The sequence below is a fragment of the Rhinatrema bivittatum genome, chromosome 6 (assembly GCF_901001135.1).
Source record: "Rhinatrema bivittatum chromosome 6, aRhiBiv1.1, whole genome shotgun sequence".
Taxonomy (NCBI): domain Eukaryota; kingdom Metazoa; phylum Chordata; class Amphibia; order Gymnophiona; family Rhinatrematidae; genus Rhinatrema; species Rhinatrema bivittatum.
The window spans coordinates 160,996,272-161,021,588 of record NC_042620.1 but is presented as its reverse complement, the minus strand read 5'-3'; the positions used below and the strand labels follow the sequence as shown (position 1 = coordinate 161,021,588).

General features: G+C 46.9%; 1 protein-coding gene across 4 annotated transcripts in view; it reads left to right on the top strand.

Annotated features, from left to right (window-relative positions):
• GLS (glutaminase) overlaps positions 1 to 25,317 on the top strand; it is a 251,083-nt gene that overhangs the window by 70,525 nt on the left and 155,241 nt on the right. For all 4 annotated transcript variants that reach the window (XM_029606093.1, XM_029606092.1, XM_029606095.1 and 1 more), the window contains exons 6-7: positions 202 to 365; positions 20,523 to 20,581. In XM_029606093.1, coding sequence (XP_029461953.1) covers positions 202 to 365; positions 20,523 to 20,581 — 223 coding nt within the window. The remainder of the gene's footprint in view (positions 1 to 201; positions 366 to 20,522; positions 20,582 to 25,317) is intronic.

The window sequence follows — 25,317 nt, the reverse complement described above, 5'->3', positions numbered from 1 at the left end:
ACATTTGAAACACTAGAATCCTAAGCTAGAGTTTTATTAAATGTTAGCCCTTTCTAAGTCAGAGATCAGAATTTTTTGTTTGCGTCTTGGTAGATTTCCAATGGATTTGTTTACAGTTTTGTATTCTAAGCCAGAATTAATGCAAAATGTAAGCAAACTGAGTAATGATGATTTTCTGGTTTTTTGGTTTTTTTTTGTAAGGCATTCTGTTGGTGACACCAAAGTCCCTTTTTGTCTTCAGTCTTGTGTGAAACCTTTAAAATATGCCATTGCTGTCAATGATCTTGGCACAGAATATGTACATCGATATGTTGGTAAGGAGCCTAGTGGACTACGATTCAACAAACTCTTCCTGAATGAAGATGGTAAGAAGTATACAAATTTGGTTTAAAAATTAAAAAGAATAAACCTTTAATTTGTTGCTGTATTTCTAAACTATGCTGAGCCATTGAACTAAATATTTTCCATATTAAAACATCTAATGCAATGATATGATTTTGGATTGTTTGTCTTCCATCTTGAGTTCCACTAATATGTGATTTGTGTGCTGCCATTTTGCCTGCCCAGTTTGGATGGAGGAAGATTCTTGGAGCATTGCTTCCTGTGTTTCAGACATCAAAATTTAAACTTGACAGGGGAGAAGCAGCTGAAACGATGGTGTTGGCACACCGAGAGATATTAGTTGGAATGTGTTAATATCAATGAAGAGGACATTTTGACACACATACATCTTCTGCTTTATATTTCAGGTTAGACTGTACTATTTGATGAGCTTATGCTTTGCACATCACAATACCTTAAAATTGAAAAGACACATCTTGTACTAATTTAGTTCAAATAAACATCATTTTCCTAGCATGTAGCCAGATGGACTCAGAACAAGTGGGTATAGTGTGCTCGTGCTAGCAGTTGGAGACGGATCTGACATCAGTGCGGGTACATATACCCCTACAGGAAGTGAAGCACTTCAGTAATTTCAGTCTCCAAAACAGTTTGGAGAGCCTGCACGCTCGCTGAGCGTGTTTCCAATCTACCTTCTACTTTCTACTTGCTAAACTTCTACAGAACAACGAACCCCGCAGTCCTGCGGTGATACCCTCGGGTCCCTCCCCCAGTTGAGTTTCCCGAGGTGATTTCCGCGATCCCTCAGAGGTTTAGGCCTCGGTCCGGTGGCCGAATCGCGGCAGGGACCTAGCCCCCGAGCGAGAAGGGCTTGGGTCGGGCTGAGAGGCGCCTCGGTCCCGGCGTGGACCCAGAGGCAGCGGGTGCATTTCCTCAAGCGTGGCGGTGAAGGCATTTCCCCTCTCCCCCCGCAGCCAGAGACCGCCCGGGTTCCAGCTGGGAAGCGCCGAGGATCAGGTAAGGCGTACATCTCTTACTTTTGGGTCTCCGAGGTACGAGGATCGGCGGCGTTGCCTGTATGCAGCACGCCGTGGAGGTCGCCATTTTGTCGGCCTTGTTAAGGTATTGAGCGCCCATGATAGGCGCCTGTATCGTATTGAGCGCATATTTGCTGACCGCTTCTTATTGAGCGTATATTGTATATCATTTAGCGCATATTGTTGAGCGCATATTGTTGAGCGCATATTGTATTGAGCGTATATTGCTGACCGCATATTGTTGAGCGCATATTGTAATGAGCGTATATTGCTGACCGCATATTATTGAGCGCCTATTGTATTAAGCATATATAGCTGCTGCTTATTGAGTGCATATTGTAATGAGCGTATATTGTTGACCGCAGATTATTGAGCGTATATTGTATTGAGCGCATATTGCTGCCACATATTATTGAGCGCTTATTGTATTGAGCGCATATTGCTGCCGTATATTATTGAGCGCTTATTGTATTGAGCGCATATTGCTGCCGCATATTGTATTGAGCGCATATTGTATTGAGCGCATATTGCTGCCGCATATTATTGAGCGCTTATTGTATTGAGCGCATATTGCTGCCGTATATTATTTAGCGCATATTCTTCAGCGTGCAATGGAACATTCGAACGCCCCGGCGTCTCCGGCGGCGGCGCCTCCTGATTCCGGCGTGAAAGCTCTCGGCCTCTGCTCAGCATGCCAGCTTAGGGCCACGCACAGCGAGGAGCCAGACTCCCTTTGTGCCCAATGTGAGGAGGCAGTGGGAGCCTCGGGCCAGGACCAATCTCAACCGAGGTTTGCTGACAGTTCCCCAGGGGCCACCCCGGATCTAGCGGGCAGTCTCGAACAACCTGGGATCCCGGGGGACCTGGTACCCCGACGACTAGAGACCGCTTCCATTTCCTGGGTGGATCTCTTTAAGGGGATCCATGCCTTTGTACAGATGCAATCCGCTTCCCGTCCAGGCCCTGCTGCTGCTGTTGCTGCTCCAGCGGATCCTGCCCCTGGACCTTCGCGCCCTTATCGTGGGCACCCGCCTCTGGGCAGTCTGGTTCAGGCGGACCTCAATGTTTCAGAGGACGAGTCCGAACCCTCCGAGGAGGGGGAACTTCCCTCGGGGATTGAGTCATATCGAACCATGAGGCGGTTCTTTCCCAAGGAAGATCTCTCCGACCTGGTATCTCAGTGCCTGGCGGAGTTGGCTATTACAGGCCCCAGCACTACGGTGCCATCTACACAGAACCCTCTGCTGGAAGGTCTTCGTCCTACAGCCCGCCATTTTCCCTTCTTGCAAGCCGCACAGCAACTGATAGATCTGGAATGGGCTGCACCAGCGGCCTCATTCAAAGGGGGTCGGGCCCTGATGGGCATGTACCCCCTGGATCTGTCATTCAAGGAGATGCTGGCGTGCCCTCAGGTGGACGCCTTGGTTAGCGCGGTGGTCAAGCGCACTACCATTCCAGTTGAGGGGGGGGGGGGGGGCGGCCCTCAAGGAGCCTCACGACCGGCGACTGGACGCCATCCTGAAACAGACCTTTGAGGTGGCAGCTCTGTCTTTGCAAATCGCAACCTGCTGCACAGTGGTGACGCGTTCCTGTTTGTCACAGGTCAGGAACAATGCTCCAGCAGCAGACATGGAGTCCGCTCTCTCGTTCCTCATGGATGCTGCATCCGACCTAGTCCGTACAACAGCCAAGGGGATCTCATCTTCTGTAGCTGCCAGGAGGCAGCTCTGGATACGGAATTGGTCAGCCGATGCTCCTTCGAAGACACGCCTCACCAGAATGCCCTGTAGGGGTTCTCTCCTGTTCGGCAGCGACCTTGATAAACTGGCCAGCACATGGGGTGCCTCTCCAATACCTCGCCAGCCGGAAGATAGGTTCAAGAGGAACCAGCGCGCTTTTCCGAGGCCTTCCAGAGGCAGAAGCTCTCAAAGCTTCACTCCCTTTAGGAGTCGCTACCAGGCACCCTGTCCTCAGGCCAGGAACCAGTCCTTTCAGACCAAGCAGCATAAGAGGGGAGCCGGCTCTGGTTCAGGGCCCGGCCACGTCTCCCAATGAGAATCAGCCGATCCATCCGGGGGACGGAGCCATAGGGGGCAGGTTAACCCTCTTCTACCTCAGATGGGTCGAGATTACGTCGGACCAGTGGGTCCTCGCCATTATCCGAGAGGGCGTATTATCTGGACTTCCATCATCTCCCTCCGGACAGGTTTGTGGAATCTCCGTGTCCAATCCACAAGAAGGCAGCATTGGAAGCTACCCTGGCGAGGCTCCTGTCCTTGAAAGCCATAATCCCAGTACCTGCATGGGAAATGGATTCTGGGCACTATTCCATTTATTTCATGGTACCCAAGAAAGAGGGCACTTTCCGGCCCGTATTGGACCTCAAGTCAGTCAACCGATACTTAAGGGTCCCGAGGTTTTGCATGGAAACTCTGCACTCAGTCAAGACCGCAGTACAGCCAGGAGAATTCCTCACGGCCTTAGACTTGTCAGAAGCCTACCTGCATATCCCGATCCATCCAGATCATCAGCACTACCTACGCTTCAAGGTTCTGGGACGACACTTCCAATTCCGGGCTTTGCCCTTCGGGCTAGCCACGGCGCCGTGGACCTTCACCAAGGTCATAGTGGTAGCAGCGGCGCTCAGACGGGAAGGAATCCTGGTCCATCCCTACCTAGATGATTGGCTGATCAGGGCGAAATCACGAGAGGAGAGCCATCGGGCAACCAACAGAGTGATCGCCCTTCTGTAAAACTGGGATGGGTAGTCAACCTAAACAAGAGTTGCCTACAGCCTTCCCAATCACTGGAATACCTGGGAGTCCAGTTCGACACCCAGGCAGACAAAGTCAGTCTCACCACCAAGAGAAGGTTAAAACTTCAGACTCGTCTCCGGTCCTTGATGGGAGCTAGCCGGCCCATAGCTTGGGATTATCTGCAGGTTCTCGGCCTCATGGCATCCACCCTGGAAGTGGTACCCTGGGCAAGGGCCCATATGAGACCTCTACAAAGCTCCCTGCTCTCTCGCTGGAGCCCCCGCTTCCGGAATTACTCCGTGCATCTACCTCTACCAGCCAGAGTGCGGACCCAGTTACGGTGGTGGTTGCAGTCCAACCACACGAGCAGGGGGTCGAAGATGTCCTCCCCCCATGTGGATTCTGCTCACCACAGATGCCAGCCTGAGCGGATGGGGAGCACACTGCAAAGAACTCACCGCCCAAGGGCGGTGGAACATCAACCGCCTAGAGGCATGGGCAGTCCGGTTAGCCTGCCTGCAATTTGCTCACAGACTGCGGAACCGGGCAGTCAGAGTGATGTCCGACCGCCACCATGGTGGCATACATAAACCGTCAGGGCGGAACCGGAAGCCGACAGGTGTCCCTAGAGATAGGCCCGCTGATGGCTTGGGCAGAGGTGAATCTCCAGGACATCTCCGCCGTCCACATTGCCGGAAGGGACAACACTGCGGCAGACTTCCTCAGCAGAGAAAGCCTAAATCCGGGGGAATGGCAGCTGTCGCCCACAGCCTTCCAGATGATTGTGGTTCACTGGGGGATTCCGGACATGGACCTACTAGCGGACAGGTCCAATGCTCAAGTACCCAGATACTTCAGCTGCAAGCGAGATCCGTTCTCTCACGGGATCGATGCCCTGGTTCAGCCATGGCCTCCAGGGACCCTGCTGTACGCTTTTCCTCCGTGGCCCCTGCTGGGCACCCTTATCCACAAGATTCAGAAGCACCGGGGCCTAGTTCTTCTAGTGGCACCAGACTGGCCAAGACTACCCTGGTACGCGGACATGAGAAGACTGCTGGCAGGGGAGCCTCTTCCCCTGCCTCCTCTCCGGGACCACCTACGTCAAGGTCCCATCCTCCATGAGGATCCGGCTCAATTCTCTCTTATGGTCTGGCCATTGAGAGGGCTAGGCTGAAGAAAAGAGGTTACTCGGAGCCGGTGATAGATACACTCCTCCGAGCTCGCAAGTTTTCCACATCCCTCACTTACATAAGGATCTGGAGAGTATTTGAAGCCTGGTGCGACACTCATAGCACCAATCCACATGCGACCACAATCCCTATTGTTTTGGATTTCCTGCAGGATGGACTTCAGAAGGGTCACTCCCTCAGCTTCATCAAGGTTCAGGTGGCTGCGCTGTCTTGCTACGGTCCCAGGAGGGACGGCAAGACCATTGCCACGCACCCAGATGTTTCTCGCTTCCTGAAAGGAGTCAAGCATATTCGTCCGCCACTGAAGTGGCCGGTGCCTCTGTGGAACCTCAACATAGTTTTGGATTTCCTCGCGGGATCCACCTTCAGACCCCTTCGGGGCCTGTCTCTCCGTTCGCTGACTTTGAAGATGGTGTCCCTGCTGGCAGTATGTTCAGCACACCATATTTCAGAGCTATAAGCGCTGTCCTGCCGTGATCCCTTCCTTAGGATCACTCCAGAGGCTATCCATCTTCGCACGGTTCCATCCTTCTTGCCGAAGGTAGTCTCACAATTTCATCTCAATCAAACCACATCCTTGCCAACCACGGCGGGTTTGAAGAAATCAGAAGAAGGGCGTTTACTACGCCATCTCGACATTGGCAGATTGCTGCCCAGATATCTGGAAATGACAGAAGAAGTACGAAAGACGGACCATCTGTTCGTCCTTCACAGCGGGAAGAAGCAAGGAGAAGCGGCCTCTCGGCCCACCATCGCCCGCTGGATTAAAGAAGTTGTCAGAGCGGCCTACGTAGAGGCCAGGAAGTCACCGCCTCTGCAAGTCAAGGCTCATTCTACCAGAGCCCAAGCAGCATCTTGGGCTGAATCTAGGATGCTGTCGCCTGCAGAAATATGTAAAGCGGCGACATGGTCCTCCCTCCATACCTTCTCCAGGTTCTATCGTCTGGATGTCCAGGCCAGGGAGGACACAGCATTTGCGAGGGTAGTCTTACGCGGACCTCAGGCAGCCTCCCGCCCAGTCCGGGAGTAAAGCTTTGTACATCCCACTTGTTCTGAGTCCATCTGGCTACACGCTAGGAAATGTTGAGATTACTTACCTGATAATCTCGTTTCCTTAGTGTAGACAGATGGACTCAGCATCCCGCCCGGCTGCCGGTATACATGGGTTTCACCGATTCAAGGTAAGTCTTATCACTTCTTACATGAGTGCGTCCACTCTACCAGGTGTTGACGCCTTCCAGTTGGGAATGCTGGCGGTCTCCAGCTACTATCAATCGGTCAGGGGAATCCTGTTTCACTATTTCATTGATTGTCAGTACACATATATCCATAACAGCCTTTGCAAGGAAGATTACTGAAGTGCTTCACTTCCTGTGGGGGTATATGTACCCGTGCTGACGTCAGATCCGTCTCAAACTGCTAGCACGAGCACACTATACCCACTTGTTCTGAGTCCATCTGTCTACACTAAGGAAAACGAGATTATCAGGTAAGTAATCTCAACATTCCTCATTAACAAAACAGACATCCCCAAACCCAATCACACGTCCACAATCTAATTCAGAAAAACATGCAAGTCTGACGATCTGATCGACACACTTCCAGCCGCATTAAAAAAAACCTGGATTTAACTGACACTGAATCTGCCCTCTCAACCTGGAACTCCATCACAAACAATTTAGCCAACAAGCACTGCCCTCTAATAACCAAAGAAATAAACCCCTCCCATCGCAACAAAAACACATGGTACACACCTGAATTAAAAAAACATGAAACGCAGAGGAAAGAGGGTGGGGATTTTACTCCTGGTATTTCCTGATACCAAAGAAAGCAGGGGACTCTGTCCCATCCTAGACCTAAGGGCCTTGAACAAATTTCCCTGGGCAGCATATTCCCTTTCTTGCAAAAAGGGGACTGGCTGTCTTGATCTGAAAGACACCCATATTGAGTTCTTCCCCAGTCATCTGAAGTATCTCCGATTTGTGGTAGGAACTCAGCACTTCCAGTACCACATATTGCCATTTGAACTAGTATTCGCCCCATGTGTCTTCACAAAATGCCTGGCTGTGGTAGCGGTGCACTTACTCAAGCTGGGAGTCCATGTGTTCCCCTATCTGGTTAATTGGCTGGTCAAGTGCACCTCTCAGGCAGCAGCCGAAGTGTCCATGTTGGGTGCTAGACTCACTAGGGTTTGTCATCAACTACCCCAAGCTCCATCTCAGTCTGTCACCTAAATTAGACTTCATCGGAACAACTCAGGCCAAGGCTTTCCTGCCTCAGCAATGGTTTATCAACCTGATGAACATTGTGGCGGGGATTCAGCAGAGCCAATAGGTATCAGCTTGGGACATGTTAAGGTTGCTGGACCATACGGCTGATAGTGTATGGCCCAGCATGGCTGCAGATGTGGAGAGCCCAATGGACCCTAAGGTCCCAGTGGTGTCGGGCCACACAGGACCTCTGAGACTGCATCCAAATTTCTCCAGCCCTCCAGGACTCTGTCCTGGTGGCAAAACATTTCCAATTTGAAATGGGGGGTTACCTTCAAAAGTTCCCAAGTTCAAATTACATGGACAATGGATGTATCCACCCTGGGCTAGGGGGAGCCCAGGTAGATGGGTTCAGCATCCAGAGTTTGTGGTCTGCCCAGGAACGACATTCAGATCAATTCCCTGGAGCTTTGTATGATCAGGTATGCTCTGTGGGCTTTCAGAGATAGTCTAACAAAATTGTCCTGATACAGATGGACAACTAAGTTGCAATGTGGTATGTCAACAAGCAGGGAGGCACAGTCTCATGCCCCTGTATCAGGAAGCAGTTCAGATCTGATTGTGGGTTCATTACCACAGGATGGTGCTCAGGGCCTTGTATCTGGCTGGCATGGAGAATGTATTAGCTGACAGGTTGAGTCGCACCTTCAAGCCCTACGAGTGCTCTCTACATCAGGGTGTGGTGAATTGGATCTTCCACCTCTGGGGAGCCCAGACAGGGATCTATTTGCTGCGCCTTGGAAAAAGAAGGTTCCTCAATTCTAGTCCTTGAATAGGACTCATGGCAGGCCAGCCTCAGATGCCTTCTGTATGTGCATCCTCCAGCTTCACTGGTAGCAAACTTTGTTGAAGCTTTGCGAGGAAAGGGGTACTATGATTCTCAGCCCCTCATTGGCCAAAACAGATCCGCTTCTACAGGAGATGACCTTCCAGAAACCTATCAGACTGGGGACTTCCCCAGATGTCATCTCACAGGATCGGGGCATCAACCCAACATTCAGGCGCTGTCACTCACTCACTCAGCCTGGATATTGATGGGGTAACTCTCCAAATCTTGATCTTTCAGAGGATGTGTCACGTGATGGCTTCTAGAAAGCCTTCTACCAGAAAGTTGTATGTATTGAAGTGGAGGAGGTTCTCCATGTGGTGTGAGCAAAAGGACTTAGATCCTTTCCCCTGCCTGACACACAAACCACTTGACTACCTTTTATACTTTTCAGAAGTTTATCTTAAACCAACTCTGTAAGAGTGCAGTTGGCGCATATCATCACAGAGTAAAAGATAAGCCCATCTCTATTCAGCCTATAATTCTACAGCCCATGCAAGGTCTGCTTCAATTGAAGCCTTCCCTAAGGCCTCCTTCTGTTTCCAGGGACCTCAGTATGGTGCTGTGTACCTGACCTGGAAGTCATATTTTTGGTGGCGGTCAGTGAGCTCCAGGTCTTAGTTGACTTATGCATCTTAAACTAAATTTTTTCATTACAGGGTGGTCTTGTGTATACACTCTTAAGGTTCTGCCTACGTTGGTGTCAGCCTTCCATCTTAACCAGTTCATCTTGCCAACGTTCTTTCCCCGGCCCCAATCGCTCCAAGCGAACAAGCCCTGCACGGTCAGGACTCTAAAAGAGCCTTAGCATTCTAGCTGGAGTGGCCAGAAGCCCATAGATAGTCCAACCAGTTTTTTTTTCTTTCATTCAGAACAGGCTGAGTATTGCCATTGCCAAGCAGATACAGTCTGCTAGTCAATTGGAGAGCATCTCCTTTTGTTACGCCCAGGCAGGATTGCATCTTAGGGGTCATGTCAAGGCTCACTCTGTTAGAACCATGGCAGCGTCGGTGGCCCACTTGTGAGCAGTTCCTTTGAAAGAGATCTGCAGAGCTGTGACGTGGAATTCTTTCTGCACATTCACATTGCATTATTGTCTGGATAGGGATGGCTGATGCGACAACAGATTTGGCCAGTCTGTCCTTTGGAACTTGTTTGAGGGGCCCATTATTTTTTAGGCTACCCTCTCTTGTTTCCAACAGAAATAGTTGTTGTTTTGCCTATTGGAGCACTTAGTTTGTTTTGTAGGTCTCCTATGTTGGGAGGGCAACCTGTAGCTAGGGATTCACTCGTGTGAGGACTGCTCATCTTCAGAGAAAGTAGAGTTGCATACCTGTTACAGATGTTCTCAGAGGACAGCGGGATGGCAGTCCTCATGAAACCTGCCCACCTCACTGTGGAATCGGGTTTCCACTTTATGGGTTATTCTGAAATCTATGAGACTGAAGGGACCCCGCATGGCATCATGGTATAATGGTGTGCTGAAGATGCTCAGAGAAACTCAATCAAAGTTCTAGAACTTTTGACATGTTTTCCGTGCCGGGCTCCATCAGATGAAGTCACCCATGTGTGAGGACTGACATCCTGCTGTCTTCTGAGAATACCTGTTACAGATATGTATCTCTACTCTCCTGTGATTTTTCTGCTGGTATAGTGAATATAGGTTTTTATTTTTATTTTTTAAGTCAAGTAGGGTGGAATTGGTTATGACATGTGGGTAACATCATCCGGTGCCAAACGGACCCATCTCTAAGCGCATAGAGCTTTTGCTCTCCTGAGCATGTGCAAGAATTCTCATGTGGGCTTAGTCTCATGAGTCCCTTGGGCTTTTTTTTTTTGTTTTTGTTTTTTTCATCTTAGCATTATCAGGTATGTACCTTCTTGTTTTCTCTTTATCGGTACACTTTTTCTTACTTTTTTTTTCAATTAAGTTGCCTCTCTGCCTTGGCAGCCCCCTAATGGCATTTTTCAGTTCTATTTAAAAAAAAAAAAAAAAAAAAAATCCAAACTTTTCTTCAAGATGTCCAGTTCCAGAAAGCTCAGTTGTGGCTTCAGACACTGTATATGGTAGGAAAATGTCCATTGTGGATGGACATGACATCTGTTTCCCCTACCTCAGATTAAATCACGAGCAGGCAAATTGCTAGCACTGTGGCCAGATGTCTCCATGTTCCCACAAGCTCAGAGATTGGAAAAAGGAGGAACCGTGTAAGTCTCTGACGAGCCACAGTCTGTCCTCCTCCCGCAGCAGAGCTTCATCTTGAACCTAAGATGCTGAGATGAGCACCTTGAGGAAGTCTCCACCTTCGGTGGCACAGAGTCCTCTGGGTCAAGCAAACAGAAAAAGTTACAAGCAGGTGCTATGATAAAGGAGAAGCGCCACTCTTCCAAACCAGCAGCACAGCCAGCACCAAAAAAGCATAGAGTCTGTGCCATTGATGCAGTTGATGCGCCATTCTCCGGTGCATTGAGCCATGGTGCCATCTATGCATGCTGCACTGTGTCAACGCATCAGCCTATTGATGCATAATATCCTTGGCACCATCAGTGCATTGATCCTCAGTGCCATTAATACTCCCTCCCTCAATTCCTGGAGTATCTGATCAAGCTGCTTCATTGTCAGTGCACCAGGTTGAGGTGTGTCTGCAGCTATCCACTAGGTTATTAGTTACTTCCATACACATGAGAAATTTTTTAAGGGCAGAAAGAGATGAACCACTTACCCCCCACCAATTTCTAGAGCAATGTTAACATCAAAGTTACTGGAACAAGGCCTACTCCTAGATATGCTAGCTCCCATATACTCTGTGTCCTTGATATCTAACTGGCTCCTGTGCAAATTTTGCAAAGTCCAGAGGATGTGCAAGGAGATTCCATCCTGGTATCTGAAGATGATGATCCATGTCTAGTGCCTGGCCAGAGGGTACATCAGCCCTTGGATCAAGTGGTGGAATTAGTGGAGAATTTCTTTACCTCTCTAGCAGCTTAAGGACAGGGAGGGTATTCTTCAGTCCTCTCCTGAATATGAGATTTACTTCCACAGGAAGGAGTCCCAATAACCTCTGACCAGATGGGTACTTAGTCATTAGCAGAAAGACAATTTCAGATCAACCACCTTCAACTGCGAGTGATCAGATATGCTTTAACAACTTTCATATATCTGCTCGAGGGGAAGAGCATTCGTATTCAAACAGACAACTGTTACCATGTTCTCCATGAAAAAACAAGGTGGCACAGGGTTACAGACTCTCTGCGAAGAGGTGATGATATAGATATGGGAAGGGGCATGCAAACATCAAGCTGTCCTGCAAGCAACCTACATTCCACCAACACACTAGCAGTCTGTCTTGACAGAGAATTTTGACCTTCTGAATGTATCATGCACTGAACAAATGACTGTTCAGTTGGTGGGTGCATCCATCAATCGACCTCTTTGTGTAGGAAGAAAAAGAAAGGTGGAAACATTTTACTCAATTCTTCCCATCAAGCTCTGTTGCACTCAAGATGTTTTTCTGCTCATTTGGACTGCAGATATCATGTATATGTTTCCCACAGAGTCCACTAATAGCCAGGACAGTGCAAAAAATGCTCAAACCCCAAGCCTGCCTGATTCTTATTGCACCAGAGTGCCTCAGGCAAGTGTGGTTTGCTTACCTTATGCAACTCTCCAGCAGCCGCTGATCCATTTTGGGACAGATCCATTCTTATTAACTCAAGAGGAGGGACATCTGTATCATCTGAATCTTCCCTTCCTCAACTTAATAGCCTGGATAGTGAGCACTTGCTCATTGTCAAATTTTCCTTACCCAAAGAGGTTGAAGACATAAGTGTCCACTAGGAAGCCATTAACTAGGAGAGCTTATAGATTTAAATGGAGTCATGGTGTCTGAGTACCTTGGATCGGTTCGCATGCAAACCAAAGGATCTGCTTAAGTGCTTGCTCTCTTCCTGAAGTCTCGTCACTGAGAGTACATCTCAATGCCATAGCATTCTACCATATTTAAATTGAAAATAGGCCAATCTCCACTCATCTGCAATATCCCAAGTTCATGAAAAACTGATGGCATACTAAACCATCTGTTCCATGGAACCTGATGTGATTCTGGCCCAAATTATGAAACCACCCGTTGAACCATTGGAGCTACTTTCTCTCAGATTTCTCACATGGAAAATATTCTTTGCTGCAATCATGTCAGCCAGATGTCTGCAAGCTCCAGGCCTCCAGTTAATTACTCTCCTTTATAAGCAATTCTTCTACAATAGAGTGGTGATCTGCGCTTACCCAAAGTTTCTACCAAAGATGGTCTCAGCTTTCCATATTAATCATGGTACCTACATTCTTTCCAAGGCCAAATGCACGCAAAGGTAAACAGGCCCTTCATTCCTTAGATTGTAAAAGTCTTGGCTTACTACAGGAAAAGAACTCTGCCACAGCATTAGGCCTCACAACTATTCATCTCTTACGATTCTAACTGACTGGGCATAGCAGTTTCAAACTAACATTGTCCTGTTGGCTAGCAGCAGACTATTGTGCATTGTTATGCAATAGCAGGCCTACAGATTACAGACTCAAATCAAGACTCGTCAAGTTAGAGCCATGGCTGCATCAGTGGCTCATCTGTACCTTTTGAAGATGTCTGCAAAGCTGCTACTTGATTGAGTGCACATCTTTATGTCCCATTACTATCTGGACAAACTTTCAAAGAGTGATAGTAAATTTGGACAAGCAGTTTTGCATAGCCTGTTCATCCTGTGGGGTCCAGGTTGTTTATTAGTAAACATTCCACTGCACCCCTCAGCTTGGGATTCCACATGTGTCATGGCTAATTCAGCCATACTTATACTGTAAACAGTGTCTCAGACAGCAGCATGAATTAGCCATGCTAAATATACACCTGCCTCCCTGGAAAGCTCTAAAATAGACTGAGGAAGGTCACAAGGCAACTCCTGCACAGGAATTCCTGCACATGCTAAGTAGAACAAAAGCTCTATGAGCTTAGAGAGAAGGGTCTGTTCAGCACCATCAGAATGCATCACCCATCAGCTAATTCAGATTGCTGTCTACAGAGAACATAATTTACAGTAAGCAAATTTGCTTTCCTTCTGCTGTTCCAGTGAACCAAAACACCTGTTTTTGAAGACCTTATTTTGTTCTAGAAAATGGCTGAATAGCACAGGTTTATTGTAAGGGGCAAATGTTACCATGTCCTTGGCAATATGCTTATTCTAATGTTCGGATATTTTAAGTGAGAATTTTATTTTGGAAGCAGATAGCGTTTCTAGTTGACTGAGCCACACAATTTCAAGTGTAAGAGCCAATGAATTTCCCCAAAAGTCTGTACTATACTAGTGAATTGGATAGATAATTAATGTAATCACAAGCTGCAGTGGTACACATGTATGAAAAGAATGCTAAGTGTTAAAATTCAAAATGTCTTGGCATATACATCTACAAGGAAAAAAATCAATGACCATTTAATACCCTTGTGAAAATAAAGAGAAGATTAATGCTTTTATTTTAGCGGCCTGCATCCCATTTATAACATTTCCATGCAGAACAGTCTTTTTTTCCATGTAATTTTCATGTGTTGTAGTTAAGTAAATATTAAGGATGTGCATTCACTGATCGTTCGTTTCTCAGTCCGCTTGTATCTCTAGTATGTGCATAAGTGTCCATGCTTGTATAATTGAAACCATATTCACATATCGGGTATATGCATGCCGTGAAATGAATGACCAATGAATGCATATCCCTAGTAAATATATGTAATGTTTTATGGTCTCTTTATTATATAATTATTGCTGTTGCATTTGAAAGAAAGAAACAGCCATGTAAAGCAGACTTGCTTACCTGTAACAGGTGTTCTCCAAGGACAGCAAGATGTTAGTCCTCACATATGGGTGACATCATCGGATGGAGCCTGGCACGGAAAACTTTTGTCAAAGTTTCTAGAAACTTTGACAGGCACACTGAGCATACCGCTAACCATGCGTCCACGTGGGGTCCCTCCTCAATCTTATAACATAGAGTTCGCGAAAAAATAAACTAACAAACCGAGAGAGAACCAACTCTGCGGAGTGGTGGGTGGGTTTCTTGAGGACTATCATCCTGCTGTCCTTGGAGAACACCTGTTACAGGTAAGCAACTCTGCTTTCTCCAAGGACAAGCAGGATGGTAGTCCTCACACATGAGTGATTAAGTAGCTCCAGGCCGCTCCAAACGTGTGCAGCAAAGAATGAGTGCCAACATGCACAACTGTAGCTGCCAAACAGGAGCAGGCCTACCCCCCTCAAGGATAGGGTTCATGGAGGAAGAGTTGGGTTTGTATGACTGGAAGAGATTACAGAGGCCGAGCTGTCCAAAATGACTGTCCTGCCAGCCATCCTTGTACATGCAATAATGTGAGGGGAACGTGTGGAGGGAACTCCAGGTCACCGCTCTGCAAATCTCGTAAATGGGAACTGCATGCAAGTGAGCCACTGAGACAGACATGGCCCGGAAGGAGTGAACTTTGACGTGGTCACCAAGCTGTGAAATCGCCTGTGTGTAACAGAAGGCAATGCAATCCATTAGTCGATGGGATAGAGTCTGCTTGGAGACCGAGACTCCTAATTTGTTTGTTGAAGGAGACGAAAAGTTGAGTGGGGACTCTGTGGGGTGCTGTCCATTCCAAGTAAAAGGCAAGCGTCCTCTTGCAATCTAAAGTGTGAAGAGCACGTTCACCTTGGTGAGCGTGAGGCGTCGGGGGGGGGGGGGGGGGGGGAAGAAGGCAATACAATGGACTGGTTGAGGTGGAACTTTGGGTGTGTCCATAGGACCACCTTGTCATGACAAAACTTCATATAAGGTGGGTACGATTCTAGAGTTTGCAGTTCACCAACCCTGCGAGCTGATGTAACCGCGATCAAGATGATCACCTACCAGGAGAGGTACTTTAGATCACAAGAACTCAATGGTTCAAACAGAGGTTTAATGCATTGCGAGAGGACTACGTTGAGATCCCAGGAAACCGCTGGGGGTGATTTGGGGGGCTTTAGTTGTAGTAAGCCCCTCATAAATTGTCCCACGAGTGGATGGGAAGAAATTGCAGAACCATCCAACACCCCCCCCCTCGCTGGTGGCATTCCCCGATGGCACTGAGGTGAACTCTCACTGACGTGGTCTGCAGGCCAGACTCTGAGATGGATAACAGGTAGTCAAGAGTGCAGGAGGGGGGGAGCAAGTGAAGGGATGCAGACCTCAACCCTCGCACCAAGATGAGAACCTCTTCCACTTCAGATTATAGGATTTTCTAGTGGGAGGCTTTCTGGATTCCAGAATGACACAAGACATCCCTTCTGACAGGCCGAGGGCCTCTGTCACCCAGTCAGCATTCAAGCCATGAGGGCCAAGGCTTGCAGATTGGAGTGGGGGAGCTTGCCCTGGTCCTGGTTGATTAGGTCCGTAGCCATCCCCAATTGGATCGGGGGCACAAGGCCAGGTCCCGGAGAGTTGGGAACCAGACCTGACAGGACTTGAAGGGGTGATCAAAATCATGGAGCTATGATCCTGCTGTAGCTTCTATGTCTTGGATATGAGAGGAAGGGGAAGGTAAGCGTATAGCAACCCTGTTGCCCCAGTGGATTGAGAAGGCAACAGCTATCGATCCCTGCTCTTGCCATGGGAGCAGAAGCGGTGCACTTTTCTGTTTTCCAAGGAGGCAAAGAGGTCTATGTCTGGGGTCCCCCAGGAGTGAAAGATACGGTTTGCTACCTCCTGACTGAGGGGACCATTCATGGGGTCGGAACGTCCAGCTCAAGGCATCGGCCAGAATGTTGTCTGCCCCTGGAAGATACACTGCCCGGAGATGATGCTGTTTTTGATGGCCAACGACCAAACATGGGCCCCTTCCTGACAGAGGGAGAATGACCCTGTCCTACCCCCTACATGGCCACCTGATTGTCGGTCTGAACAAGAACCACCTTGTTCACAAGCGGCTCTCAGCAAACCCGCAGGGTGTAGTGGATGGCTTGCAACTCCAACAGAGATTGATCTGGAGCTGCAATTCCTGTACTGACCAGAACCCTTGGGTGCAGAAGCCCAGAACATGTTTTCCCTACCCATCTGAGAAGCATCGGTAGTGAGTGTGGCTTGGGGCTAAGCACTCCAAAAGGGGCAACCCTGATCCAGGTTTGAGGGGATTGTCCACCACTGGAGAGACTATTGCAACCATTTCATGACTAGAATTTGAGCACGCAGGTCCTGCACAGCCTGATACCATTGAGAGCGCGATGTCCATTGTGCCCCGCGCATGTGTAGCCGAGCAAATGGGGTAACATGCACTGTTGTCGCCATATGGCCCAGCAGTCAGAGGAACTGGTGAGCGGAGACATGGGGGCAACTGGAGATGTCAGGCAAGAACCGCGAGGGTCTCTGCCCTTTCCTGAGTCAAGGAAGCCTTTGCTTGGACAGTGTTCAGACATCTTGGCAACTGGACAGTGAAGTCCAGTTGTCAAGATGGTTGGACATGGGATTTTGGATAGTTGATCAAGAAACCTAGAGTCTCCAAGGTGTCTATTGTGAGGCGCATGGCAGTCTGAGCCCCTTGGGAGTTGTCCTTGATGAGCCATTCATTGAGGTAGGGGAAAACATGAATTCCCCGCCTTCGAAGATGGGCACCGACAACTGCCAGACATTTGGTGAAGAACCGGGGCACAGATGCCAGGCCAAAGGGTAGAACTTGATACTAATAGTGATTCCCATCGACCAGGAATCTCAAGTACCTCTGATCTGCTTGAAAGATGGGGATATGGGCGTATGCATCTTTGAGATCCAGGGAACAAAGCCAGTCTCCCACCTTGAGAAGGGGAATCAGGGTGTCCAGCGAGACCATCTTGAACTTTTCCTTTACCAAGAAATGGTTTAACGCTCTCAGGTCCAGAATGGGACGGAAACCACCCGTCTTCATGGGGATTAGAAAATACTTGGAGTAGAATCGGCTGGGTGGAACGGATTTGACCGCCTGAGCAAGAACGAGGGTGGAGAACTCCACTCGAAGTATCTTAAGTCCCCTGCCACTCTCCTCCGGGGACACGGAGGGGAGCGGGGTGGAAGTTGCTGGAAATGCAGCCTTTAACCCTGAGGAATGATGGATAGGACCAGAGATCCGATGTGATCGAGATCCACTGATCTGCGAATAGCTGGAGTCTACCCCGACCAGGGCAAGGGGGGGTGAGGACCCTTGGAGAAGGCTGGCTCATGCTCCCTGGCCGCCAGTCAAATCTCCGTGGTGGGGTTCTGCGGCGGAACTGTAGGTGCTCGAAGTGGCCTAGGTTGACACTGTCTTGTCTTGGGGACAGGCCTTTGAACCCTGGACCTCTGTACAGGTGGGTAATATTTATGAGGCCGATAGGCTGTTTAGGATATTGCCGTGGGGGCTTTCTGGTAGGTTGGGTGTCGGAAGAACTAGTCGACAACTGCTGAAGGGTCTCCTGGTAGTCCTTCAGCTAAGCTGCAGCCTCCTTTAATCCTGTCACCAAACAGGTTCTCCCCCGAGCATGGCAAGTTGGCCAGATGGTCTTGGACCTCGTGGTGCAAGTCAGAGGCCCGTAGCCAAGCTGTCCGGGCTACAGTGCCTACTGCAGCAATCCTCATGGCTGTCTCGAAGAAAACATAAGCCAAGTGAACCTCGTGCTTATCGCACTCCCAGGGAGCTTTCCCCTCACTGTGACCCTCTGAGGATGCCACAGAGAGAGGCATCGATGGGCCTCGAGACCACAAGAGTGGCGAAAGGTCCGATGATGGCTGGATCGGGGGCATTGAAGGCAATGGTGGAATTGACCCCTAGGGCCCTGAGAGAGCTGGCAGGTGAGGTGGGACTGTGTGTCTCCGGGCCACCGAGTCTGGCCCTTTCTCTTCGGAGGAATCACTCGCAGGTATGGGGGCCGGTGGCAACAGTGTGCCCATTGGCCGCGAAGGGGCCCTGGGTGCCGGAGCTAGCTGTGTTGGCAAGATACCGAGCAGCATGTCGAGCCACTCTAGCAAAGGCACAATCACCGGTAGAGCAGGCTTTTGCGGTGGAGATGGTACCCAGGGGACTGGAGGCTTGAGCGGCCTGCAGGGCCCAGCCAACCAACTGCACGTGCTTCTCTAACTTCTCCTCAAAGGCTGTCGAGGATAGAATGGTCTGAGGAGGAGCCAGCAGAATCGGGACGTCCCCTGGATTGAGGAGTAGCGAGCCCTCCACTGGTGTCTGAGGCCACCTGGAGGCATTGGCAGGGTTGGAGGGAATGGCCGCCTCCGCCCTTGACCGCTTCGTAGGAGGCACAGAGGTCGACGCCTTCTCACGGTCTGGCTTCGATGAAGAGAATGATTGTTTCTTTAACCTTTCTCGATTACTGCAGTCTTTGCCTCATACCAATGACGACGTCGAGGAACCTGACCGAAAACGGGATGACAGAGAGCGCGGACAGTACCCTGCGCATAGTTCAGGGCCAGGCAGGCTAAGAGGAGGCAAACCTGACTGAGTTGGAGCCAGGGTCTCTTTTCCAATTGGGATGGAGGTCTCTGTTGCCGAGGACGGATCCAACCGGTTGGACCCAAAACGTTTTTCCATTTTGTTAAGATGGGACCGATGACCCTTGGGGGTCATCTGGGCACAAAGATCACAGATGTGGATGTCGTGGGAGGCCCCCAGGCCTCCCACGTCAGCAATCAACCACGAAACACCTGGGAGTGCGAGGGATCCTACCAACGTGTGGAAGGAGAAAAGCATTTCAAAATAGCAAAAATGCCAGAAGTGCAAGCCCCAAAACCACGAGGCAATAGCTCCGGGGAAAAGGAGAGACAAAAGAGGGATACTGCGTGGACGCATGGTTAGCAGCTTGCTGGGCATGCTCAGTGTGCCTGTCAGTTTTCTAGAAACTAAAGTTTTCCGTGCTGGGCTCTTATCTGATGATGCCACCCATGTGTGTGAGGGCTACCATCCTGCTTGTCCTTGGAGAACTGTCATTTTTCCTTCATGTGTATATGTATTAGGATTTCAAAATGTTAACCATTTCAGCACAACCAAACTAAATGTGCTTTTGTATTTTCTCTGAATGCCTTTTCAACAGATGTGTCCTCCATGTTGCTATTGTATTTTTATATGATGTCTCTAAAATATGTGGAAATTCAAGCAGCTCCCTTCTGTTAAACACAGCCATGCCTTATCTATGCTTTCCTTGCTTTCTTCCCTCCCCCATTCCTAGCAGCTTCCTCCTACATCTTTGGCCTTCCAGCTGCATTGAGTTGGTATCTGGAATCAAGATTCTTCATTAGCAGTTGTGGGTTTTTTTTTTAAATACTTTCCAGCTCCCTTAGCCTGGTCATTGAATTGATGGGCTATGTACTTCCAGAGCCCTGCAATTGTGAGCCCTATGTCCAGCAAGAAAAACATTATCTGGGGTGCTCTCTCACTCCCAGGGATTGTTAACATTGCCTTCATATCATCTCCAGCCCTGACTAGCCTAGGGAGCAGTGTCCTGACAGCACTCAAATCAGGGCCTCCACAGGCTGGCCATCTCATCCGTGTTTATTTGTTGAATTTGTCAAACAGTATTCAGTTTTACTGCAGTTGACAGAGCAAAATATTAGAACCAGAAGTGCCACTTTATGTGAATCTGGTTTGTCAATACTTGTAATGATTATACCCAAAATAAGTGTGCTTCTGATTGTTAGCTGGTGGATATCCTGTTATCCAGTCTGGTATGTAGTGTGCATTGTTATATTGTCCTTTAGCTTTTGAGGTCCTCATAGGTCTTGGGATAGATTATGTTAATGTCAATTCTTTTAGAAAGGGACGATTTAAAAATGAAAAGTGAGCTTTTTGAGTTTTTTTTAGACTATTTAAAAATGAGATTTAGTGTTAATATAGTTTTATTTACATTGGTTGATGAAAGTGAGCTTTTTTGAGTTTTTTTTTAGTTGGTTTGGTTTTGTGTGGCTATTTTGCTTTTTTTTTTAAACCTCTAAACTCCTCCAAACATTTTTTTTTATGATAAGGACAATGCAAGGTGAGTTGTAAATGGGCATATATAACTGCATTTAATGTTTTTGTACTTTTTTTTTTTCTTTTTTTCAGATAGGCCTCACAATCCTATGGTGAATGCTGGAGCAATTGTGATTACTTCTTTAATAAAGGTAAGTTATTTATATTTTCTTACATTGAATTCTGCAGGTAGATAATATACTTCTGTGTTTAGATTTTTTAGCTTACAAACATAGCATGCAGAGTACTTTTACATGCATAAGTTTTTCAAGATATTAGAATAGAAGGAACATTGAAAGCTTTTTTTTCCTAGCTACAAACATAGAATGGGACAGGGGTGGGGAGCGGGGAAGCCTTAGAAAATCAAGCCCTAAATAGAGTACAATAAGTTGTACCCTTTTTAAGGTCCATATTGAGTAGCAAAGTTACCTGAATAACTTTAGCTGAATATTCAGCAGGACCAGTCTCTCACAGAATATATTCAGCTAATGTCAGCTGGGTAACTGTATAGCTGTGTATATTCATTGACACAGGTAAAGTTAGTCAGATAACTTTAGACTAACTGGCTATGTTGAAATATAGCCGGTTAAGTCACAAAAGTCAAGCAGGTGCCATCCCCCAAACTGTCCTCCCCCAAAGTAATTCAGAAAAATCACCCAGCCTCAACCAGATATCAAAATTTAATCAACTGGCTCTGGGCCCCAGCCCAGCTGGGAGAGACACTTACTGTTTCCTGTTGCATCTAGTGTCGCTCTGACAGTAACACTAGTAGCATATGCCACTAACATTGCTGTCAAGTAAGACTCTGACAGCAACAGTGCTCATGTACACTACCAGCATTACTTGTGAGAGCAAACCTGAATATGACTGGGAGCTGTAAGATTCTGCTTCCTTCTAGCTGGGTTTGGGGGCTTGTGGGAGGGGACAGCCTTGGACTAGTATGATGGCAAAATTGGTGATTTGGGGGTTAGGGGGATCAGGCACTAAGCACTGACATTTTTCTGAATTGATTTTGAGAGTGGGTTTGCACCTGATTAACTTTGTTGTTTTATGACTTAACTGGCTGTATTTGAATATACTGTAGCCAGTTAGGTCTAAAGTTATCCAGGTAAACACCCAGATAACTTTAGACCTGCTCTGAACCATGATAAGACTTGACTTAATAAAACACAAGATATCAGTTTTAAGTCCTGTTCCTGGAACACCTTTTTTTTTTAATGTTTTTCTTTTCATTTTAGTTGAGTAATGACTTATTTGCTCCCCCCCCTCCCTGCCCACAGACACATTTTAGCTAAGTATTTAAAACCCGAGGTTTGTCTGGCTGGTCTAAATTTAGCCAAACCTTTTTGAATGTGAACCTCTTTCTGTATAATAGTATTTTAGAAGTGCATATGATAGTATTACTCTTAATCACTTAAAAATGTTATTGACAAGTCCTAAGCTGATCTGACATTTTCGTGAAACCCTGGGAGTAGTCATATTGGTAGTGGAACTATACATTTCCTAACATTACTGAAATCCAGTTGGTTCATGTTGACTGCGATTACTTCCTATCCCCATCACTCTGATCCAGTTTCATTTGTCTTATATTGGGAAGTGTCACAAACTAAATGAACCATGGGATTCAGGGGTACTGCTCAAAAAGTGTTACAAATGACTTGCCGGTAATATTTTGCCTGGTAAAGTTGTAAACTCTTGCTTTATATGATTTTAAAATGTTGTACTCAAGGCAGAGGATACTTTAAAAAAACAGAGATTTTTTAAGATTTATTTTACTTTTTGTATTTGCACTCCCCAATGCATCATGGTGGTCTTGTGCTATGAGAATAAGGAGAAAAATATTAGAACCCATCTGCTTGATGGGACTGTTTGAGCAGGGTTCCTTGTATCAAACATTAGAGGCCTTGCAGAACATTTCCCTTTTTTGTACCTTTAGTACAAATGGGATCTCCCCTGAGGATTTGCTGGTTACTTCGGAGTGACCCAGAATGGCTGTTAAAGAAAATGAAATTCTACTTTCAGTGGACCTTTTGCTCTGACCCAGCATGGCACATCTTATGTTCTTATATAAGATTCTCAGTTGTGCTCCTGCACTTGTTTTCCTGTAGAGCATTCAGGCTTAAAGCGGTTAGCCTTGCCAGCGCTCTGACCTACACTAATGATATAAAAATATAAAATCTATTATAAATTTCATTGCTAAGGTTAGAGAGGAAGAAAGAAAATTTCACAGAAATTTTAAAATCAAATGCCATACTCCCTTTAAATGAGTGAACATTAACATAATGTTGAATCAGCTGTGTCTGACTTTGAATTGTTTTCTCTAGTAAAGCTTTAGTTTTACAGTCTTATTTTAATTAGCTATGTGACAGAAAATGGCCAGGATTAAGTGAAAGGTAACGTGACTTGCATTTAAAAAAAACTTATCAAAAAGATGATTGACAAATACGTTCATCATTTATTTATGATCTTAAACTGGAGTAGTCCAGCTTCCTGTATAAACAAGATGCCCATGATCTCTCTTGTACAGTTTCCATGCTAATTATTTTGTAGGAACACCTCAATATGTAGATTTGAGCAGGCTGTATTACTGATTTAAGAGATGTTTTTTTTAAATTATTTTTTAAATAACTTTCTTTAATGGACAAAAAAGCCACAAACATAGCAAAGCTTTTGTTCCTGGAAAATTGAGGTATACCAAAAATAAAGCATATGTATTTTTAAAAAGATAAAATGCAGGTCCTCCATTACTGCATGCGACTCTGACATACAGACATGAATATATTGCTGTAATTTTGTAGAAGCACGATCACCATACCTTGTTTTGCATGCAGTAGTTGACATATATTGCGTGATCACATCATTGTTTGCAGTGTATTGGTATGTGTGCCATCTCATGTAGTGCTTCAGTTCAGCAGCTATTCATCCACAGCACAGTTTTGAAAAACTGTATATTGGTTTACCAGTTACAAATGTGTGCTGTTTTTTAATGTGTCTATGTAAAGAGAAGCAATAAGGTGACTTCTAAATAATTGGGGTGGGGAAAATTCCCCAATGAGATTTAGTGTTAATATAGTTTTATTTACATTGGTTGATGAAAGTGAGCTTTTTGAGTGTTCATTTTAGAAAACTGGCTAATTATAGATTAACTTAAAAGTAAACTTGGGAAGCACATGGATTTCACTTACTCTAGAAATAAGGAAAATTATTATTTAAATGCAATGTTAGGGATGAGTTAATTTAAAAAAATGAATTTTCTTAGTTTGTGCTTCAGATTTAAAAAGAAAAAAGGGAAATTTGATGTCTGACAAAGCAAGAAATATTGGACCAATAAATATCTATTGTAATGTTTGGAAGTGATCAGCTATTTTATGCAAGGATCTCTTTCTACAGAGCAAAGCAGAACAGTTGTTTTACAGTCAGAGGAAAAAAAAACCCCATGATCTGACCATTTCCAGATATTTAGCCATTTAAGCAGCTCAAGAATTTTGCAGAATAGTCTTTAGTTTAGAGGCTAATTTCAGCCTCTCAATGATGCTTGATCGCCACGGGTACTTTCAACTTTTGTAGTTGCACACCTGCAAGTACATATTTAAAGGGAAATTCCTGCACAGTATCCTTTTGAAAATCCCATGGCGGTCAGTACTGTAAGAATCCTTTATTCTTTTACTCTAATATATTTCAGGTACAAAGCTCTCAGGAGAAAGTAGGCGCAAGGATTTCAAAATGAACTCCCTTCATGTACTTCCCTGCTTTCCATTGCCAACCCTTTTCTCTGAGAGGAAATTAATGCATGCTGCTGATAGTGTGCATACTTCTCCCTGCAAAGAATTTGGGAGTGGGGGTATATCAAAGTGATATTTTTCTTTGGGTAAATACTCATTTCCCTGTACGTACTCGGATCAGTCCAGACTCCTGGGTTTTGCCTCACCTCCAGCAGATGGAGACAGAGAAGTTTGAATGGACTCTGCCTTATACCCTGAAGTGCCACCTAGAGCCTGTCAGTATTTCTCTGTCTCCAGCAGATGGTAGAGGTGCAATCCCTTCAGTCGGGATTAGCTAGGAATATTTAAAAATATAGACCTTAGTTTAAAAAAAAAAAAAAAAGAGGAAAAAGAAGAAAACTTAGCATAAGAAGGACTAAGAAACTTTAATAAGCCTCCCAGGGGGTTGTCAGGTTCTGGTGGGACCATCCTCCCTGGTATTTGAGGCTGAGGAGCAGAGGGTTGAGAACCCTGTAACCAACCGGCCCTCTGGTCAGTTTTCTGAGGGTGATACTGGGAAGCCCAGTTCACTCACCCTCAGAGTGGGATAGGTCCTGTGTGTTTAAAAAAAAAAAAAAAAAGGACCGCGAATGATGGCAGTGAGGTTATTTTTGTTTGCCCTTCTGTCCGGACCTCTCCGTTCCTCTCCGTTCTCCCCCACCGCTGACTGCCTGCCAAATTGTCGTGTCGGTTCCCCGCTGCAATTACATTACTTTTTTGGTGCCATTCATCATGCCCCGTGGAACGGCCTGCAGTGCCTGTGGCAGTGCACGCAAGCGGCTCTCTCGAGCCAGGATTTGCTCAGTGCCTCCCCGGGGGAGGGCACCTTGGGGATGGCAGAAAATGCGATTTCCCGCGGCGGCGATTCCCGGAGTCACCGAGAGCCTGGGAGGCTCGATCAGTCACGTCAGCCTGCTGACCAGTTCCCGCTGAGGGCCTGGAAGGCAACTAGGAAGCATGGTGGCCACTGTTGGAGACAGGATGCTGGGCTTTTGATGGACCCTTGGACTGACCCAGTATGGCATGTTCTTATGTTCTTAAGACCAGCCTCCGTTGGGTGCAGCACTTGCAATCGATAGCATCCCTTTCGGATGCAGTTCAGGCCAGTCGGCTGGAGGCCTCGGTCG